This window comes from Temnothorax curvispinosus, unplaced genomic scaffold (genome assembly GCF_003070985.1).
Source record: "Temnothorax curvispinosus isolate PA1 unplaced genomic scaffold, ASM307098v1 QBEX01011484.1, whole genome shotgun sequence".
In the NCBI taxonomy this organism is placed as follows: domain Eukaryota; kingdom Metazoa; phylum Arthropoda; class Insecta; order Hymenoptera; family Formicidae; genus Temnothorax; species Temnothorax curvispinosus.
In genome coordinates, this window is record NW_020221264.1 from 20023 (window position 1) to 37911 (window position 17889).

Sequence of the window (17889 nt, forward strand, 5' to 3'; positions counted from 1 at the left end):
ATAGTGTATGTGACGTAAACCATAGATTTTTAGTACTGGCAGCGAATAATATCGGAACGGAGCCTACCATCGACCGTGACGTGCGATATCCAATGAGCGTTCTGCGATGAGTGGAAAAGCTGTATTGTGACAAAAATGCTTTTCAGTTAACGACACAAGTGTCAGGCTGATGCTAAGACTCCATAGACACGGAAACGCCATGCGGCAGAATGCGTTGACCAATCACAAATTTTGATTTTGCCGCAGGCGACTTGCGGCAGCCTTCTGATTGGTCAACGCACTTTACCGCACGACGTTTCCGCGTCTATGGAGTCTTAGCATGAGTTTCCACTGTGCGCGTCACGCGTCGCGTCATCTGTCATTAACCAATCTAAACATCCCATCACAAATGATGTAATAAAATAGGATGTTTTGATTGGTCGCGACGGATGACGCGCTCAGTGGAAATTCAGCCTCACTTTACCTTTGTTGTTCACTATGTTGAAAAAGGACAGAAAGACGCTTGTGTCGATTTGAGTCGCTAAATGAAAAGCACCCAACGCGAGTTGTGAATCGTAAGAGATTGACCAATCACAGTCGATCATTTTCCTCAAATTTAACTGTAAAAACAGGGCACACACACTTTTCGTAGAACGTAACAGTAAACTTCGACCACGCGCGTTGATCAATTATTGTTACGAAAAAGTGTGTCCGGGCCCTAACTGGTCAATTTCTTACGACTTAAGGCCTTTACACATAAAATGCCATAAGGACGTAAAATCGAGTATTTTCCCCTACTTGGATTACGGACAGCACAATACTTAATTGGGATTGGTCGATTTTCTTACGCTTACGTTTTACGTCTTTACGTGATTTTGGCTACGTCAACGTGACGCTACAAATGCTTCGAAGCACACACACACACATTCCTCTTCTCTTTTCCACTCTTTTCTTTCAATGAAGAAAGAAAGAGAAGAAGAACGCTCCAAAACATTTGTAGCGTCACGTTGACCGTAGCCTTTATGTGTGAAGGCCTTTATGATTTACGACTCGCATTGCGGACCCCAAACCCCAAAGCAGAATTTTCGCATACATTTATCTTACGAATGAATAATCAAGAATCGATGATCGAAACAGGCTCGGGTTCTGTTTGACAGAATGCGAGTATGAGTCAAGGAGTCAAGAACGTCAAGGACGACGACCACGGCAATCCGGGCAAGAATTTGAGGTTCTGTCGCGTGCTGAGCGTCGCGCTGAGTGGAATCATCAGGCACAGCGCAAACATCAACTTTCGAGATCGTTGCTTAGCGCTTTCGCGATCGAGCAACTCGTCCAGCGCGCAAGCTGCGTTCGCAGCCGATTTGTTATCGATTGTATCTCGCGACGACGCTCGGAAAAAAACAGACGGAGGACGAGACTGCGAGGGACACGAAATCTTCGATTAAGTTAATCGGAATTTAGTCGAGATAACTGTGTTAAATAAAACCGGTAATCCAATGAATAATTTTGTTTATATTTTGCAAAACCAAAATGAGAGAATCCGTCTCGTTGGTGGGTAGTGGGTATTGGTGACACTTGTGACGGGCGACGACGGACGCGTCGAGTTGCGTCGCGTCAGGCTAGGTGACGCGAAGTTAGGTTAGGTCGGGGAGTAGTGGCGGATAGGCGGGCGGGTGGGCATCGGCGTTGAGAGAAGCGTCTTTGATCCGTTTGTGATCGTCGCGAGGCTGGGTTAACTTCGCACGGCCGCCCCGCCGAAAGACGTACTCGCGTCGCGTCTCGCGATCGGCGGCGTGAGTGGAACGGTGATGCAGAGGAGTGAGAACGCGACCGTGATCGCAACGAGATCGCCGCCTCCGTCGCCGTCTCGTCGGGCTCCACCCGCGCGAGGAGCACCAGCCTCGACGTAAAACGGAGGCAAATGGAGGCAGCGGACACGGTGCGGGTGCGCGGACTTTCCTCTCCGGCAGGCGGCGAAATATCCGGCTGACCACCAGGGGTTCTCAATAATCGGGAGCGACGGCGGGTACGTTTCTCTCCCCCCTCGAGTCCGCGCCGGCTTGTTAAGAGAGGATGCGAGAATCAGCGAGAATGAGACGGCCCTGTTCGTAGCGTCGCATCGCGCCGACCCGTCCCTCTTTTCCCTCCCGAGTTTATCCTCGCCCGAGCGTGCGCGACGAAGCGTTGAACGAGAAAGAGAGAGAGAGAGAGAGAAAGAGAGAAAAAATGAGGCAAGAAAGAAAGAAAGAGACCGCTCGTGACATAATAGCGCCGTTATATCCCAGATCCTAGCGCGAAGATTCGTGCCGCACAGTGGCGAGCATTGGCGAGCGCGGGAGAGAGGGGTTAGGGGGGTGAGCTGCGGAGACCCACAGCTGTTCGCAGTCTTCGCGATTTCGCCGGTGCGGAAAGCGGAAAGGTCCGATATCAATCCTTCCTTCTCTTTTTCTCTCTCTTTCTCTCTCCCCGATCCCCCCCGTGCTCCGCGATCCCTCCTCACGTCGCGCGGTTGCGGTACGCTCGCGATGTAAATATACACGTCGGCCGTCGGTCCCCCTCGCTCGCTCGCTCGCGAGTCGCGTGCGCGAATGCCGTGAATCCGTCGCTTCGTTACTCCGTAATCCGTCGTATCATTTTCCGCGTATCGGAACGCGTCGCGAGTCGCGAGAGCCAGAGCTGTCGGCGCACGTGAATCCGCGCGCGGGGGACACTCCTCGGCGCGGGCGTCCCGATGTCGGGCAACCCGAAACGGAGTCGCCGCCGCCACCGCCTTCGGGTTATTGGCACTTCCGCGCGCCTTAGATAATAGACTCGCCTTGTTAAGCGCGCCGACAGCCCCCGCGCGCGTGTCCGTGTCGGTGTCGGCCTGCGCTCGATCGCGCTCCGGGCTCCGGGCGCGGTGCCGATCGAGCTGAAACGCCCTGAAGCGTCCAACGCGGCTCGACGACTTCCGCCGTGCCTCCTGGTAACCGACGACGGAGAAACGATGTTGTAATCGAGAATCTATAACGTTCCGTCGACCTGTCATCCGAAATGTTCCTAATGTTTATCTCTCGCTCTCGTTATCGCCATTATCGCGGTAACAACGTTTACGGGACGTGTCGAGATGGAGCTGTAGTTAAGAGATTTTTTTTTCCTTTTACTTACTGCGGACTGCGGCTTTGCTTTTAGTTTCGTTCGCGTTGGTCGTCGGATAAGTCGCGCGATATGCGGCGCATATGGTGAGCCGTGGAGAAAAAAAAAAAACCCGCCGCAGACGGATCTCGATTCCAAAAAAAGGTCGTTTCTCTTTCGCGAGACGATCGCAGACGTTCCGAGACGTATCGCGGAGACGCGAAGGAAATTCGGTCGGTCGATAATTGCGCCGTGCCCCGTGAAGATACTCGAATTTCTATCGATTTTAATACGAGATGCCTTTAACAAAGGGCATTTATTAGTCCTAAACGAACGGATCTGAGATAACGAGACGTTAAAGTGATCGTTCTCCGAATGACGCGAATAAAACGCTCTTTACGCGGACGTCCGGGATTTAGTGCGTTTTTCTGGATACGATAATCCAAGTTCCACCGTCGTGTCTGCAGAGAAACTGCGGGAAAGAAGCGATGGCTCGATCGAGAGGAACGTGAAGAAGGCCACCTTGGTGCGTGGCAAATCGGGTCAAAGGCCTGGCTCCTCGTTCTCCTCGTCCTCGTCCACGGAGAGGCTGCGAAAGATGCCCGGGCCGTCGACGCAAGAGAGGCCCCGTGCTCACCGGCTCACCGACATCGAGTCTCAGACGAAGGTTAATAAACTAAAAATTATGTCGCGCTTTAGTGGATTTAAAAAAGCTCGCACGAGAATGTCGAATTTATTACACACAAGTTCGATTATAAAGTTCCAGAGGGAATTTAATTCCCTTGTGTGAATGAAATTGCAGGGCTTGAGCGGTAACCGGACGGACGACTTTGGCACGCCCGTTAGTTCTGGCAGCAACATGAGTAGCATCGCGCGCTTTCCGAAGCTCGACGAGTGTGCCCACTTTCATTACGAGCACGTCGAGCTTGGTACTCTGGAGGTACGCCAAAACGCGAAACACGTGGAAGGTTCGGTTAAGAAAACACCGGCTCGGCTTTCAGGTATCCGTCAACGAGGGTTCCAACGACTCGGAGAGCTACGCCGTTCGAATAACATCCGGCGACGCGTGCTGGACGCTACAGAGGTCCTACGACAACTTCGTCATGTTCGATAAGCAGCTGCATCGCTGCATATTCGACAGAAAGTTTTCCTCCTTAACGAAGCTTCCAGATGTTCGGCCAAAAAACGCCTGTGATATACTAAAGGATTACTTGAGCCGGTTCTCGCTGCTGAATCACGAAGGCCTAAACTGTGGCCCGGTATTAAATTGGCTACAGCTCGACAACAGGGGAAGAAGGATTCTGGTGCCAGAATCGGATTCCTGTCCTATCAATACTCCAGCCGTCGCCGCGGCATACGCCGTGAGACCCTACACCGCTCAAGCCCAAGACGAGATCTCTTTCCAGGTAATCAATTAGCTAACTTGCAAGTTTTTGTACTATGAGAACTTTGCGCTCTGACTAATCCAAGTGATTTAATATGATAAACAGGTAGGCGACATGATATCCGTTATAGACATGCCCCCTCCGGGGGAAAGTACGTGGTGGCGTGGAAAGCATGGATTCGCGGTTGGATTTTTCCCGGCCGAATGCGTCGCCGTAATCGGGGACAAAGTGCCGCGTCACTTGACGGTTTCGACGACGGTCAGATCGAGATTACCAGTAAAGCCCGTGCTCCGGAAACATGGCAAATTGATCGCCTTTTTTAGATCCTTCATACTAAATCGGCCCTCTAGGAGGAGATTGAAGCAATCGGGTATACTGCGAGAGCGCGTATTTGGTTGCGATTTGGGAGAACATCTATTAAACTCTGGTCAAGACGGTACATTTTTTTCTAGCATACTTTTTATAATTTAGATATATCGAGTATAAACTATATAAAAGAGGAAGGAAGACGAAAAAGATTATTCGTTTTGTAGTGCCTACCGTTTTGACGTGCTGCGCGGAATTCATAGAGAAACATGGTCTAGTCGACGGTATATATCGTCTTAGTGGCGTAACGTCCAACATTCAAAAATTGCGGAACGCCTTCGACGAAGATAGGGTACCAGCGTTGCATTCCGATGAGAGCATTCTGCAAGATATCCACTCCGTAGCATCGTTATTGAAGATGTACTTTAGAGAGCTGCCGAATCCATTGTGCACGTATCAACTTTACTCCACTTTCGTCAATGCGGTTCAAGCCAGTAGCGACGCAGAGAGATTGAGACGTATGAGAGACGCGGTTAGAAAGTTACCGCCACCACATTACAGGTAGTTTTATCCATATTTCCATTTTCGTTACGTTCACCTGTCGCGGCAACGAGTCGACGATTTATTCTAATCTTTATCAAATCATGTACGCAGGACACTGGAATATTTGATGCGTCACCTGGTGAGGGTAGCCGCGCGTGGCACGAAAACAGGTATGACTCCGCGCAATGTGGCCATCGTCTGGGCGCCAAATCTCTTGAGGTGCAAGGAGTTGGAAGTGGGTGGTGTAGCGGCCCTTCAGGGTGTCGGAGTTCAGGCGGTCGTGACGGAATTTCTAGTCTGCTACGCGGAACTCATATTCGGGGATGGTCCTGTTGGCAGACCAAAGTCTTTGGCGATCACCACGTCCGCGCGATTGCTTACTTTGGAGGAAGCGCGCAACAGAAGTCTCAGAGGCGAGCCTGATTACATAGAGGTTGGGGCGGGTCCGGCTGGCCTTCCTTTGCGCTATCACACTGTCATAGAGCTGCCACGCAAACGAAATGGCTCGAAACGATCGCCCTCGCTAAATTGGAGGGCGCTATTCGGTAGAGGCGCTGTCGGAAAAACGAGGCAAATTGGCACGCCACCTCAAGCGGAAACAGTGCCAAGTTCCTTGAACTCTTTGCGACGCCTGAGACCCGTCAAAAGCGCCGACAGTTTAGACGGCGAAGATGGATTGGGTCCGCTTTTAGGAGGACCACCTCCCATCAGAACCTGCGGTCACAGTCGATCCGTCTCGCACGATTCGTACTTTGATCACTTGGCTGATGCGCCTAACGCATCTTCGCCGTTGGATCTCTCAGAGATACAACTTAACTTCGATCTCGAAGAACGAGAGATGAGGATGCTTTCGGAGGAGGAAGGTGGCGGAGTGGCGTCGGTAGAAGCGTCACCGCGTCGGCAGAGAACCGAAGGAAATCAATGTGCCGCCGCGACCGGCGGGTCTAAGAGGAAACGATCTCGCTTAGAAGAAAGATTGCATTGCGACGTCGAGTTGCGTTTCATAGACAGCCAAAGTCCTGATCAGGTGATTAACATAAATTAGTCTCAGTCATTTTCTATATGCACGTCATGTCTAATTTATCGAATCTTTCAGGTCATGGTGTCGACAAGTGCGGATATTCACAGTATCGAAACACCGTCTCCGTTACAAACCCCAGGTTATCTACCGTTGTTGTCGGAAGCCTCTACGCCGTTAACGCCCGCTACGTTGCAGGGCACGTCTCACTCTACGTCGCCAGTACCAGCTAATAGCCCCAGAATAAGTTTTCGAAGTTTCACTTTGCCGTTAGAGATTGGCGACGAGCGCGACGGAAGTAATACGAATAAGTTGAGGGAGACCAGTGCGTCATCTTCTGAAAAGTCGTCGGATCCTAGCCATAGGTTGTCTATAAATTTAGAAGACCGAGATAAGAGATTGGAGCCATGTGAGAGGATTATAGCTTATGATGGACGCGTGGAATTGCACGATAGAAACGCGACCACATCGCGTACCGAAAATCGCGTCGCGAGTCAATCGAGCGCGGTCGCTTCGATTTTCAACGATACGGAGATGACACCGTGTAACAGATTATCCTCCTCTTCGTGCGAAGAAGCTGTAACTAGCGGAGTTGCCGCATCCCGTAAGGACGTAACACAGCTGAGTTTGCATTCTGTGGAGATCTCATCTAAATCGTATAAAGAAAAAGAAGAGGCGGCTAACGAACGCGACGAGTCTACTGATTCACCAAATAATCTTACCGCGGTGGCTGATTTGCCGAGGTTGCCATCCAATACGACCGATCTCGATTCTCCCATGTCGTGCGAACAAACTCTACAGGAGCTGCAGGAGTCTGGATTCGTAATTTGCGACAGCTCCGACAAAGTGTTCAGCAATACGGAAAATCCGCGCGCGACGAGTAGCAACAACGACTCCGGCGACTGGGTGATTGTTGGAGGAACGGCAGCTAATTCCTTTATAACACCGATCAGCGAATCGACTAGTCCCAACGATTCTTTTGTGGAAAGCGACGCGAATCCAGCGTCGGAGAACGTTCCTGGAACACTGCTGGAGCTCACGCTGCCTCCGACCGCGGACGCGTTCCGTATGGGAATGACTTCCGACAATTCGACGGGAAGTCGTGCATCGATGCAGGAAAGCGAGGAGATGATACTCGATGTTACCGATACGAAGAAGTATACGAGTCATGGGCTCGAACGAGAAGAGGCTGAGTCGCAGACAAGTTTTGGTCTCGTAAACGAGGATAATCTCGCGGACGACACCCATTCTCGACTGCGCGATCGGGAGAATGGCAATCGATATTCCTGCACGGATGTTAATTCGGGCCAAGAGTCTAACGCGAGGGAGCAGCAGCAACAGGTTCGCGCGTGTTACATCGAGGCGGACAATGCGAACGTATTTGGTACAAATCGGAACGAGATACGTGACGATAAGGAGTTGTTTGCGGAAACGGAAACCTTTGAGAACTATCGCCGTCTATCGAGAGACACGAGCGCGCAGCAGCGTGATTGCGCGACACGCACTTTACACGTCACGAATCATCCGCGATTCTTGAATAAATCCGAGGGAAATCAGGAGACGAGCGTTACGCGAGACGATCGTGACAACGACCATTGTACGAACGGACTGTCAAAGAAGTGCCAAAGTTTCGGATACAATAATTCGCAGAAGCAGCAGAGTAATACGCAACAAATACGCAAATGCGCTTCCAAACGTGGCGACGAGGGTCACAAATGCGTCAGTTTGCAAGCTAATCGAATACGAGGCAACACCGAAGTGAGGATTCCTTCGGAGAACGCGGCCGAGCCTTGCGAGGTGGCACACGCGCCAGAAGGGGCGTCCGAGGTGATGGAACGGACGTTGGACACGTCGAGCACATTCACGAACACCTTGTCGCCGACCATCGACGACACGGTGGTTCTTCCGCCACGAGACACCGCGGCGATTTTGCAGGAGCTAGCTCTACAAAGATTATCCGGAGGCGCGGTAGGGGACGCGTCTACGCCTGTAAGAAGAAAATACGAAAGCGAAACAGTCAGAGAGCGAAGGAGCTTTGATTCGGAGATCGGCAGGGAGATCGTCCGAGAGAGTAAGATGAGACAAGAATTGGATTGCGCGAGGGGGAAATCCGAGGAGCCGTCGCAGCATTTACCACCTTGCTTGCGGGCGCGTCACGCGAGGGCGACTCGAGCGGCGCTGAGCCGCTCCCTGGACGAGGCCAAGTTCAATCGAATGACGAAGGACATCTCGTTGTCGGTGAAACCGACGTCCGAGGACGTGCAGCATTGCTCGACGCCTAACGTCGGCAGCAGCTCCGGCACCTGCTCGAGCGCCTCCGAGAAGATCCAATTGCGAAATCTCGGCGGCCTAGACCTGGGGGACCCGCAGTGTAGAGAAAGAATCGAAAAGTACAAAGAGGAGAGAAGGACGTTCTTGAGGGACAAGTATCGGTCGGAGAGTTTCCGTGGAGTTTCATCGAAAACCGAGGACGACGGCGAGCAGGCGTTATTAACCAGGTTGAAACAGAGGGCTACGAGACCTTCTCTTCATTAATGAAATCCGGTCTTCGTAAGACAAGGAAAGAAAGGGAGCCAGGGTTCCCTCGTTCTCTATAGTAGTATAAATAAGTTCTTGAGCAGTTAACGCGTAATGCGATATCCATTATCTACCTGCATCTTAGAACAAGTGCAAATTGTAGGGCGGCTGTCGAATTAATCAACCGTATGACCAAATTCAACCTCGTTCTTAACGCCACGTCTGCTTTTGTTTTCGAATATACACGGCAACTAATTAGAATGACGGGAGGTCGAGCAAACGTGTATCCAAACGGTAATAATAGAGAGACGGCGTTATCTTAAATTACATAACTTTACCGCTCGTATATTTTTATTGAATTTATATCCCAGGTATGTACGCTAACTTGGGCTTATTTGTACTACTCACGAATGCGAATGCCGCTTTTGCATTCGATGACATATTGTTTATGTAATTCTGCCAAACGCTCTTTCACTAGATCCACTGAACCGCTTTCACTTGAATCTCACCGATGCCGCGGCCTTATCGCGGTTGATAATGAAGGTGAATTACGACGAGGATGATAAAACGAGTTACGCGATCCATGACTCATCTTCATATCGTCGATCGCCATTGTTAGCTGAATTGTACGAATGCTTTTAAAGCTCATTATTAATTTATTACGAACTCGAAGGAAAGTATTCATTTTTATTATTGTTAGAAGCTTTAAAATAACGATCCTCTTTGTAATTATTATTATTATTATTAATATTATTATTTGATTTTTATATTTACTTATATTCTTTGTACTGTTACGCTAGCGAAGAAAAAACGCGCACGCGCATGTAACATTTCAGCTGCTTTGTATGTACCAGAGTCAACAATATCTCGTGCAGGTTCTCACGACGTCACGCGAGACGTTGGACTCACCTGTTGCTTTTACACCGTAGGTAAAAATCTCTTTAAAAAAAATTGTACATCTTGGAATTTTATTTTTTAGAGAGATTCCTTTACGAGCCGCGTAAAATCTGGTCGCCTTTTTACAGCGAAATTGTAACTTTACCGAAATTTAGATAAGTATTTTTCTCTCGCGAGTGAAAAATTTCTGGTACATACATAAAGTTTAACTAAATTGCGCTTTCCGAGTTGGTCGAGGGAGTCTCGACGAACTCGCTCGCGCGACGTTAAACCAGGCGTTTCATTCGCGCGCCAATGTTACTCTCGCGTTATGGACTGGTCCATAATGACGACATCCACAGATATATCTTTTGAAAACATGTTAATTCTCTCGGTTAGTTAATATGTGTGTAACATATTGATTTCTATAACAATGCGCTTGTCGACGGAAGGCTAGCTTAAAATCAAGATTACTATCGGATTACACTAAAGTGGTTCTTCTATCTTAATATCCTAAGTGTGTATCGCGCGCATTGGCTTCGCGTTTTATTACATTTCGATTACTAAGCAGCAGCTCTGCTGCTCACACATCGCCTCATCTCATTTCTGTTACGTCGCACGACGCTTTAGAGCGATGGTTCATACGTTTTTAGTTTCCTTTTATCCCATTTTATTATTTTTATTTCCGATTTTTAATCGGTCTCTTCTGTGAAAAAGAGAACGATGATGTTTTCGCACGCGGAAATGTTTTTTTTTGTTTTGTTTTCTATAAAGGCTTAGCAAACTGAGCGTTTCTTTTTTTTAAGCACGGTTCGAGAACTGTTTAATAAGACTGGGACTAATTGTCGACGCTAATTGTTGAGTACGATTTCAGTGATGCTCGCGTCTGCGGACCTGCGGACGCGATGAACAAATTACAATTTAATACTCGGAGAGCCTTACGCTGAAATACGTTTTGATCTCTTACAAATTCTCAAGATATTTAATTAAGATTATTAGTGATTAGAAACGATGACGTTTAAAATCTCTTGCATGCGTAGTGAGGATTCGAAAAACCGTGGTTTTCGTTTCGAACACGTGACTGTTTCTTTTTAATGTCGGTTAATTAACGTTAAAATATTTTTTTTGTCGACTGAATGGTACGGCAACCAAGAATTGATACCGTCAACGATCGCGGTGTTACCGTGCTTTCCCCGTGTAATCGTTCGCGTGTCTCGTATCCCCACTCGAATATCTCAGTCGTGTATCTCTATCGTGCAAATCTGTAAGCAGTGTTCAGGCACGCGTAGTGCACGTTTACTAACTTATTGACTGTTAATGATAAAATACTTAGAGATTCAATAGTCGTGCTTGCGCGCGCGCGCTTCCCTGGATTCTTTTATCCGAGATGGTAATGGCCTAACTAGAGAGGGAGAGAGAGAGAGAGAGAGATATGTCTAGACAACGCCTGAAAACCCCTTACAAATGAGGTACCTAATGACTTATGCACAATATAACGCGCAATAATGATACATCCGCGAGCGATGTGTATTTTTAATAAGCTGAGATTCCGCAGTCTCGCAAAATAGTCTGTAGAGATCCTTATTAAGGGCACGAGAAAGAGAGAGAGAGAGAGAGAGAGAGAAACGATACGAAACAATATTAAGAGCCGTATAGAAAGTAAAGAGTTCCCTATAAAACGACACACACAGACACACACACACACACACAACACAAAGACTAATTCTCTAATATTCAAAGGCTAATATATATATACATATACATATATATATACATATACATATATATATATGTATATATAGACATATAGTAATCTTGTTTTTGAGTGTAGGAGGCTCACGCCTCATCCGGCTGGGCGCATCTTTGCCCCCCTTTAGTTATAATCGCATTTAATAATAATAATTGTTTCCGTTATGAGAGACTACTGTTTGTCGATTATAATTATAATATATGCAAGTTGTACGTGAAATAAATATAAATGCTGTAAATCGGAGGAAGATGGGACGCATATGTTTCTTCGAATTTCCGCGTCCCTCGTCTCCCTTGTCTTCCTCGCCCATGCTGTGACGTTGGTAATTAACGACGGGACTATAATAATTAATAATTGTGCGGGTTGTATCAATATTTCCTTTTTTAATTTCGTCCGACAAACCGGACGCTCCGTACCCCTCCGTCGTCGTCGTCTTCGTCGTCGTCGTCGTCATTGCCCCACGAGCAGCCTCGACTGCTTTCGAGCGGTCTTGAGGCGAGCTCACTCGACACGTATAAAGGACCTTTAGTCTTTACTTCTTTAAACGCTGTGATAGAGTGGATGAAAGGTGGGGTGCCACTCGACCGGCGGCGGAAGAGGCCGCGGGTGCCCTCGCTGAGGGGGCACGAGTTCGCCTTTATATCGTAGAACGAGGGCCACTCGAGAGGCCAGGAAGCGCCGAGGTGAGGGCGACTCCGTGACTATCACCGGATCTACCGCGGCAATTATTTTTAAACACGCCGTGTAGATAGGGATCTCTTTTAAGCACCAAAAATGAGAGAGAGAGAAAGAGAGTGTTTTGCGCGGGGTGCCCAGGTCTTCACCTTGTAGCTTGTAGCTCGCGTACGGGGTAGAGTGGCTTTTAAACAAAAATCGCGCCGACTCGCGCTTACTCGAAACGAGACGGACTGATTAGGAGCGCGCCGAGAGACAACATAGGCGGCATTTTCGACACGGGCCTTTCATCCTCGCCGCGTGTCGCTCCTCGCCATCCACGCTCCTCTCGCCACGTCGCTCCTTCCCCGAGAGGCAAGCGCGCTTTCACGGTGCGCAAATCGAATCAGAACGCCCCCGCAGGGTCGACGACAATGTTATTTGTTAGCGGAAGCGTCGTAGTAACCGGAGCTTGAAACGAGGCCAGATTGCCACTGTGATCGAGTTAAACGGCACGTGGGCAGTAACGCCGTTGTCTCTATAGCGAGTATCTCCTCTCCTTTCCTCTCGCCTCCGTATATATCACGTGTCTTCCGTGTTCTCTTCTTGTGTGCCATATCCTCCCGCGAATCAAGCAGGAATTTTCGCGTGAAAAGAAAGAGAGAGAAAAAAGAGAGACGTTTTTTTGCGGCCGGACTGAAAACTCTCTCGGCCGACGGCTGTGGGGGGGTTTTAGGCGGCTTTATTTCGGGGATCGTTGGAGAGCCGCGGATTGACACGCGGCGACGTCTTGACAGCTTGTTAGGCTAACGGTTCACCCTCGACTTTGCTCCTCGAGGCCTAATTCCCCCCCCCCTTTTTTTTTTTTTTTTTTTTTCATTTTTTTTTTTCGAGCGGATCAAATTGATCTTTGATCGACGCGTATCATTGCGCGCGCTCCGATATAAATTCTTCGCAAATCTGTCGCCACCATTGATGGATTCCTAGTAATGTATAGTCGAATGACGTCGAAAGAAATTAAAATTTTGGTCGATTCGACATCGAAGTTGCAGCAAATATCAACGAACCTTCAACTATCGTTTCAACTTTTCGTTTCAATGTCGAAACGACCTTGTTTCATAGCGATTTTTCTACGCTGATTTGAATCCAGGATTATATAATAAGAACTACAATAAGTATCCCATCGACTCTGGGCGAAAATCGTAGGTTGCCCATCTTTCGCCGGCCGCGTTTACGCGCCTCGCACGGGCGACCTACGGTTACATTCGGGCATCGATACCCGCCGAACCCCGGCGACTGAAAATAATGAAAGTAATGGGAACACGCCCACTGCATTTAGCCCGCCGAACTAAAGCGCGCCGAGCTCTGTAACCCCTTGTTGCAACACCCCTTCCACACACGAGAGAGGGAGAGAGAGAGAGAGAGAGAGGACCGCGCCGCGCTCGCTGGCGCCTTGCCCGTCCTCACTCTCGTTCTATGCCCTATTGGCCATTGTACCTGCCACTTCATTGTCCTTTATTTCATTATTTTCGCCGCATTCCGCTCCGTCTCCCTCGACGAGGGGCGCGAAATCTCCCCCTTTATTTACGTACCGTAATAATAGACGTCTTAACGGAATTTAATAAACGTCATAAATGGCCCCGTGATCTCATTTAGTTTACCAGCTTACCTGGCCAGCCTGGCAACGCCGGCGTTATCTTCCCGAGCATCAAAGGCCAAGTCCCCCCTCCGTCCCCCTGCCACCCCAGCGCGCGCTACTGATCCCAGACCTTCGTGTTTCGTTCGCGATAGAGTCACCTCAAACGCGGCGTCGCTCGGAAGAAATCGCGAGATTCCGAAAGAGCCGTGCTCTTCTTCGAGTCGCTATAAACGCGCCACGAAGCGCGACGTCGATACAAACTCTCTCTCCCTCCCCCCTCTCTGTCTCTCTCCCTCCCCTCTCTCTCACCGAGATCTTTCGCCAGAAGGGCCAGAAGTAAATCTCGCGCGGATTGATCTCGCGCACGGACGCGACGCCGACGCGCGTATCCATCTATCCGATGTGTATCCGAGAATGTACCCCGTGATTTCGTCCCGATAACACGATTACGATCCTCTCTTCGTCCTCTTTCTCCACCCCCGCGAATCAACGGCGAGAAGGGAAAGTAGGGAAGGAGAGGAGAAGGAGGGGAAGGAGGGATGGAAGCGTGGCACGGCGCCACCCTCTCTCCTCTCTCTCTCTCTCTCTCTCTCTCTCTTTCTCTTTCTATACGCATCCCGCTGCCCCCGAACTCGACAGCCGACAGAGTAGCTTCGCTCGCTCTGATCCCTCGCAATTACTTCCCATTATCTGGGTATTAGGATTCACCCCAACTGGAAGCACGACGTGCCCCGCAGGCACCTCACCGCCTGCGTGACACGCGCGCGCGCTCGTTGGAAAATCTCTACCGTCCGCTACAATATCGTCCCTTTTCTTAACAGGCACTTGCCGATCTTGCCGATCTAACGTCGCCGCAACAGGTAGCTAAAAACGGCGCCTCGCGATCATTTCACGCGACCGCGCGTAATCACCATTCAAACATGCCCGATTGTCGTAATTACGGGCTGCAACGTGTCGTCCGATGAATTTTCTAATGTCTTATCGCAGAATTTTTGTTATCGTAGAACAATGGAATATTGTGTTATATATATGATTAAACGAGACTATATATACCGCTGTTAAATATTAAAGGATGAAATTTAAACCAATACTTTGTTATTTTTTAATTACCATATGTGTCGCAATTTATTATTTTAACACAAAACGGTATTATTTTAACTTCATTGCGGTTTGAATTAACATTGTTTTAGTTAAATTAACGACGTATTGAATAAGAGAGCAGTGGCGATCTATGGAAATCTCGGCCAGAAATGAGATTAGTCGAATCAATTTGTCGATTTGCTATCGATGCATGAATGAATGGTCGCTATCGACCTACTGGTTGATATTTTTGTCATCTTTGACCTCGTCATTATTTTTATGCTGATCCAGCAATCGCGAATATTTCTATTGGATTTCTATTGTCTTTTGGCCTTTCTCCCCTCCACGTTTCTATATCGAATACACAGTAAGTATACAAAACATCAATATAAAACTGACCGAAAGACAAAAGAAATCTTATAGAAATATTCATAATTGCTCAATTAACGTAAGAATAACTATGACGAGATCGAAGATGACAAAAATATCAACCAATATGCAACATCGACCATTCATCGACGCATCGACATCAAATATTGTACAATAATTGAAAAGATTCAACACCGCTTTCTCGGTAGAGTTAGTTTTTTCTTACAGAAAGTCCAATGTGTTAATTCTGACCATACGTATACGATTTCATGTTATGTATAAGCTTAGTTTAGTTATCGCGATCTGCATAACGAGTTTGTGAATCAGAATTTTGCGTAACAGTATCGTGCTACAGGCCTCTTAGGAACAATTTAATTTTTTACGAAGAATTGCATACTTTATATTGTTTATACGGTAAATTCAAACCCCTAAATAGAATATGCTTACTGGCGAACAAATTCTCCAATTGTGTAGATTTTTTTCAAACATCTTTAAACTCTGTTAAACGCGATCAATATACTTTACTACCTTTATTAGATCTTATCTGTATTTTGTATGTACTATAAGTTGTAATTTGTAATTTTTGTATTCTTCTTTTTTTTCTGCATTTTCCTGATGTTATATAATTATAATTGTTATATGTATACTAAAGAGACCTCTATAAATCCCGTTTACATAAATAAATAAATTTTTTATTTAATTAAATAAATCGACTTTGTTCGATTCGACTAATCACTGGGATGGTTAAAAAATGACTCAAATTGAGTATAATTTGAATTATACTACGAATTTAACAGAGCGTAGCGTGTTTTGAATCGCACGCTTTTTATCTCACATTTTCATCTGGCTGTTTGTGTCATCCAAAATTTTATAATTTATATTAAATGGCATTTTTTTTTATGAACGTTTTTTAAAACGTTTCAATAGCGCTGATTGCTAATAATGGCAGTCAACGCGTTAACGAAGCGGACCTCGCGAGCTTCATTAGTTGGAGTTTCCCTCCCGTCGGTCGATTCGACGCCTCGTTAATTTTCGCGAAAATGTCTTCGGACCGTAGGCACACCGAAATGTCGCGCCGACCATTAACGAAACGATCGCGTTAAAGAGACTCGATTGTCGTCCGCCACGACCCGCGACGCAATTAAATGTCAATGTCGGTGCACGCCACGAGCGGTCCGTAAAACATTGGTGTCATTATGACAACGTCTGCGTTTTTCCGGTATAAAAATCGCTGTTTCTCTCCTTTTCCCCCCCCCCCCCCCCCCAAGATATATATTACGTATATTAGAAATTTCGGAAAACTGTTTGGGAAAAGACAAATCGAGGAGAAACAAGTGTACACATCACGTCATTCACGTCAGAGCATGACAGTTTAATTCCTCAACGAAAACCACGGCCTATTTTTACACACTTGACTATAAAAAGTAACAACAGACCAAATACCGTATATTTATTTACCGTATTTCGCTATAAAAAGTAGAGATTTCGGAACCAGCAAAACTTCATTTCTTTAGCTTTTTTTTCCTTTTTATTATGTTACGTAAGCGGGAAAAATCCAGCGACGCTCCGGCGACGGAATACCGTTCCGCGTTGAACAGCATTAATTATTTCAGTGACACGTAAATACTGCTTTAAAGACACACGAAAAGACGTTGGCTTCTTTCCTCTCGATCCCTCCGGGGCGGGGACGATCTCTCTATCGAATTCCGTGTTCTTCGTTATACGCGCCGAGCTCTTTAGCCTAGGTGAACTTTCTGGGTGCATCCGGAAGGGGGGCCCGGTACCACCGACGAAGAGATTATATCCCGTTCCTTTCTACGCGTGGTGGTTGCCGTGATCCTGGTAAGAAATGAGCGGGTGACACCCGCCCTCGTCGTGGCGCGTCTCAGCGATGCTGGCGTTGGGCGGAATGCTGGACGTGCTGCGGCTGATGGTGCAGGCCGACCGTGTGTGGATGCGGGTGTGAGTGCGGATGCGAGTGTGGATGCGAGTGCGGATGCGGATGCGGATGTGGATGCGGATGAATCGTCGGATGAAGAATCCTCGGCGGCGTGCCGCGTCTCGACAGAGGTGTCGGCAGGGTGCCGCTTCGCGCCGACGTCGGGGTCGAGACCGTAGACGTCGACGTCAAGGTCGGCGTCGTCGGGGCCGGCGTAGGCGCCGGCGTCGGTGTCGTCGGGGTCGGCGTCGCCGTCGGCGTCGGGGTCGGCGACGGCGTCTCGTCTCCCAGCACGTCGATCTCGTCGTCGTCCTCGTCGTCGGAGTCCGCGGGCGCGTCACTGCTCGCGCGCGACTCGCGCCCGCCGCTCAGCGAAAAGTCGACGGGACGTTCTGTCAACATCAGCAAACAATCGTCGATTAGTACTTTTCGTTGGGAACTTCCGGATAAAACTGTCCGGAGCGATATCCGAGCGAATATTTCCGATTTCTCATGTCTGCAAGCGAAACAACGTTGTTGCGACGAGATATTTTTATCGCTCAATCGGTTTCTCAACGCTAGTACTTCCACGACTTTCCGCTCGAGCGAAAACAGTTTCCCGGTTCTAATATTGTCTCTCGATTGTGGTGACATTTGAATAAAAGTCGGATTCGCGGCACGCGCTTCTACGGCCTACGGTAGCCCTCAGCGGTGAGCACAATCGAGAATATAGGTCTGACC

At 48.2% G+C, this 17889-nt stretch overlaps 2 protein-coding genes across 3 annotated transcripts; one reads left to right on the top strand and one right to left on the bottom strand.

Annotated features, from left to right (window-relative positions):
* The first annotated feature begins 1618 nt into the window (after positions 1 to 1618).
* Positions 1619 to 11731, top strand: LOC112461508 (GTPase-activating protein CdGAPr-like). Of its 2 annotated transcripts, XM_025026765.1 has the most exons (8): positions 1619 to 2005; positions 3561 to 3760; positions 3896 to 4033; positions 4095 to 4499; positions 4584 to 4914; positions 5012 to 5345; positions 5439 to 6354; positions 6424 to 11731. In XM_025026765.1, the coding sequence occupies exons 2-8, from the start codon at positions 3692 to 3694 to the stop codon at positions 8878 to 8880; spliced, it is 4650 nt and encodes a 1549-aa protein (XP_024882533.1). In that variant the 5' UTR covers positions 1619 to 2005; positions 3561 to 3691; the 3' UTR covers positions 8881 to 11731. The 2 variants fall into 2 exon arrangements, with proteins under 2 accessions (XP_024882533.1, XP_024882534.1); XM_025026766.1 differs by lacking the exon at positions 1619 to 2005 and having other exon boundaries at positions 2875 to 3760.
* Positions 11732 to 17115: 5384 nt separating this feature from the next.
* Positions 17116 to 17571, bottom strand: LOC112461511 (beta-mannanase/endoglucanase A-like). The gene has a single exon (XM_025026775.1). The coding sequence runs from the start codon at positions 17569 to 17571 to the stop codon at positions 17116 to 17118; it is 456 nt and encodes a 151-aa protein (XP_024882543.1).
* Positions 17572 to 17889: the final 318 nt, after the last annotated feature.

Bases quoted from the DNA above. Each gene is read 5' to 3' on its own strand.
- LOC112461508 (XM_025026765.1), top strand. From the start codon at position 3,692: ATGCCCGGGCCGTCGACGCAAGAGAGGCCCCGTGCTCACCGGCTCACC. The intron at 4,034-4,094 runs GTACGCCAAAAC...CTCGGCTTTCAG, and splicing joins TCGAGCTTGGTACTCTGGAG to GTATCCGTCAACGAGGGTTC. The intron at 6,355-6,423 runs GTGATTAACATA...CGAATCTTTCAG, and splicing joins ACAGCCAAAGTCCTGATCAG to GTCATGGTGTCGACAAGTGC.
- LOC112461511 (XM_025026775.1), bottom strand. From the start codon at position 17,571: ATGTTGACAGAACGTCCCGTCGACTTTTCGCTGAGCGGCGGGCGCGAG.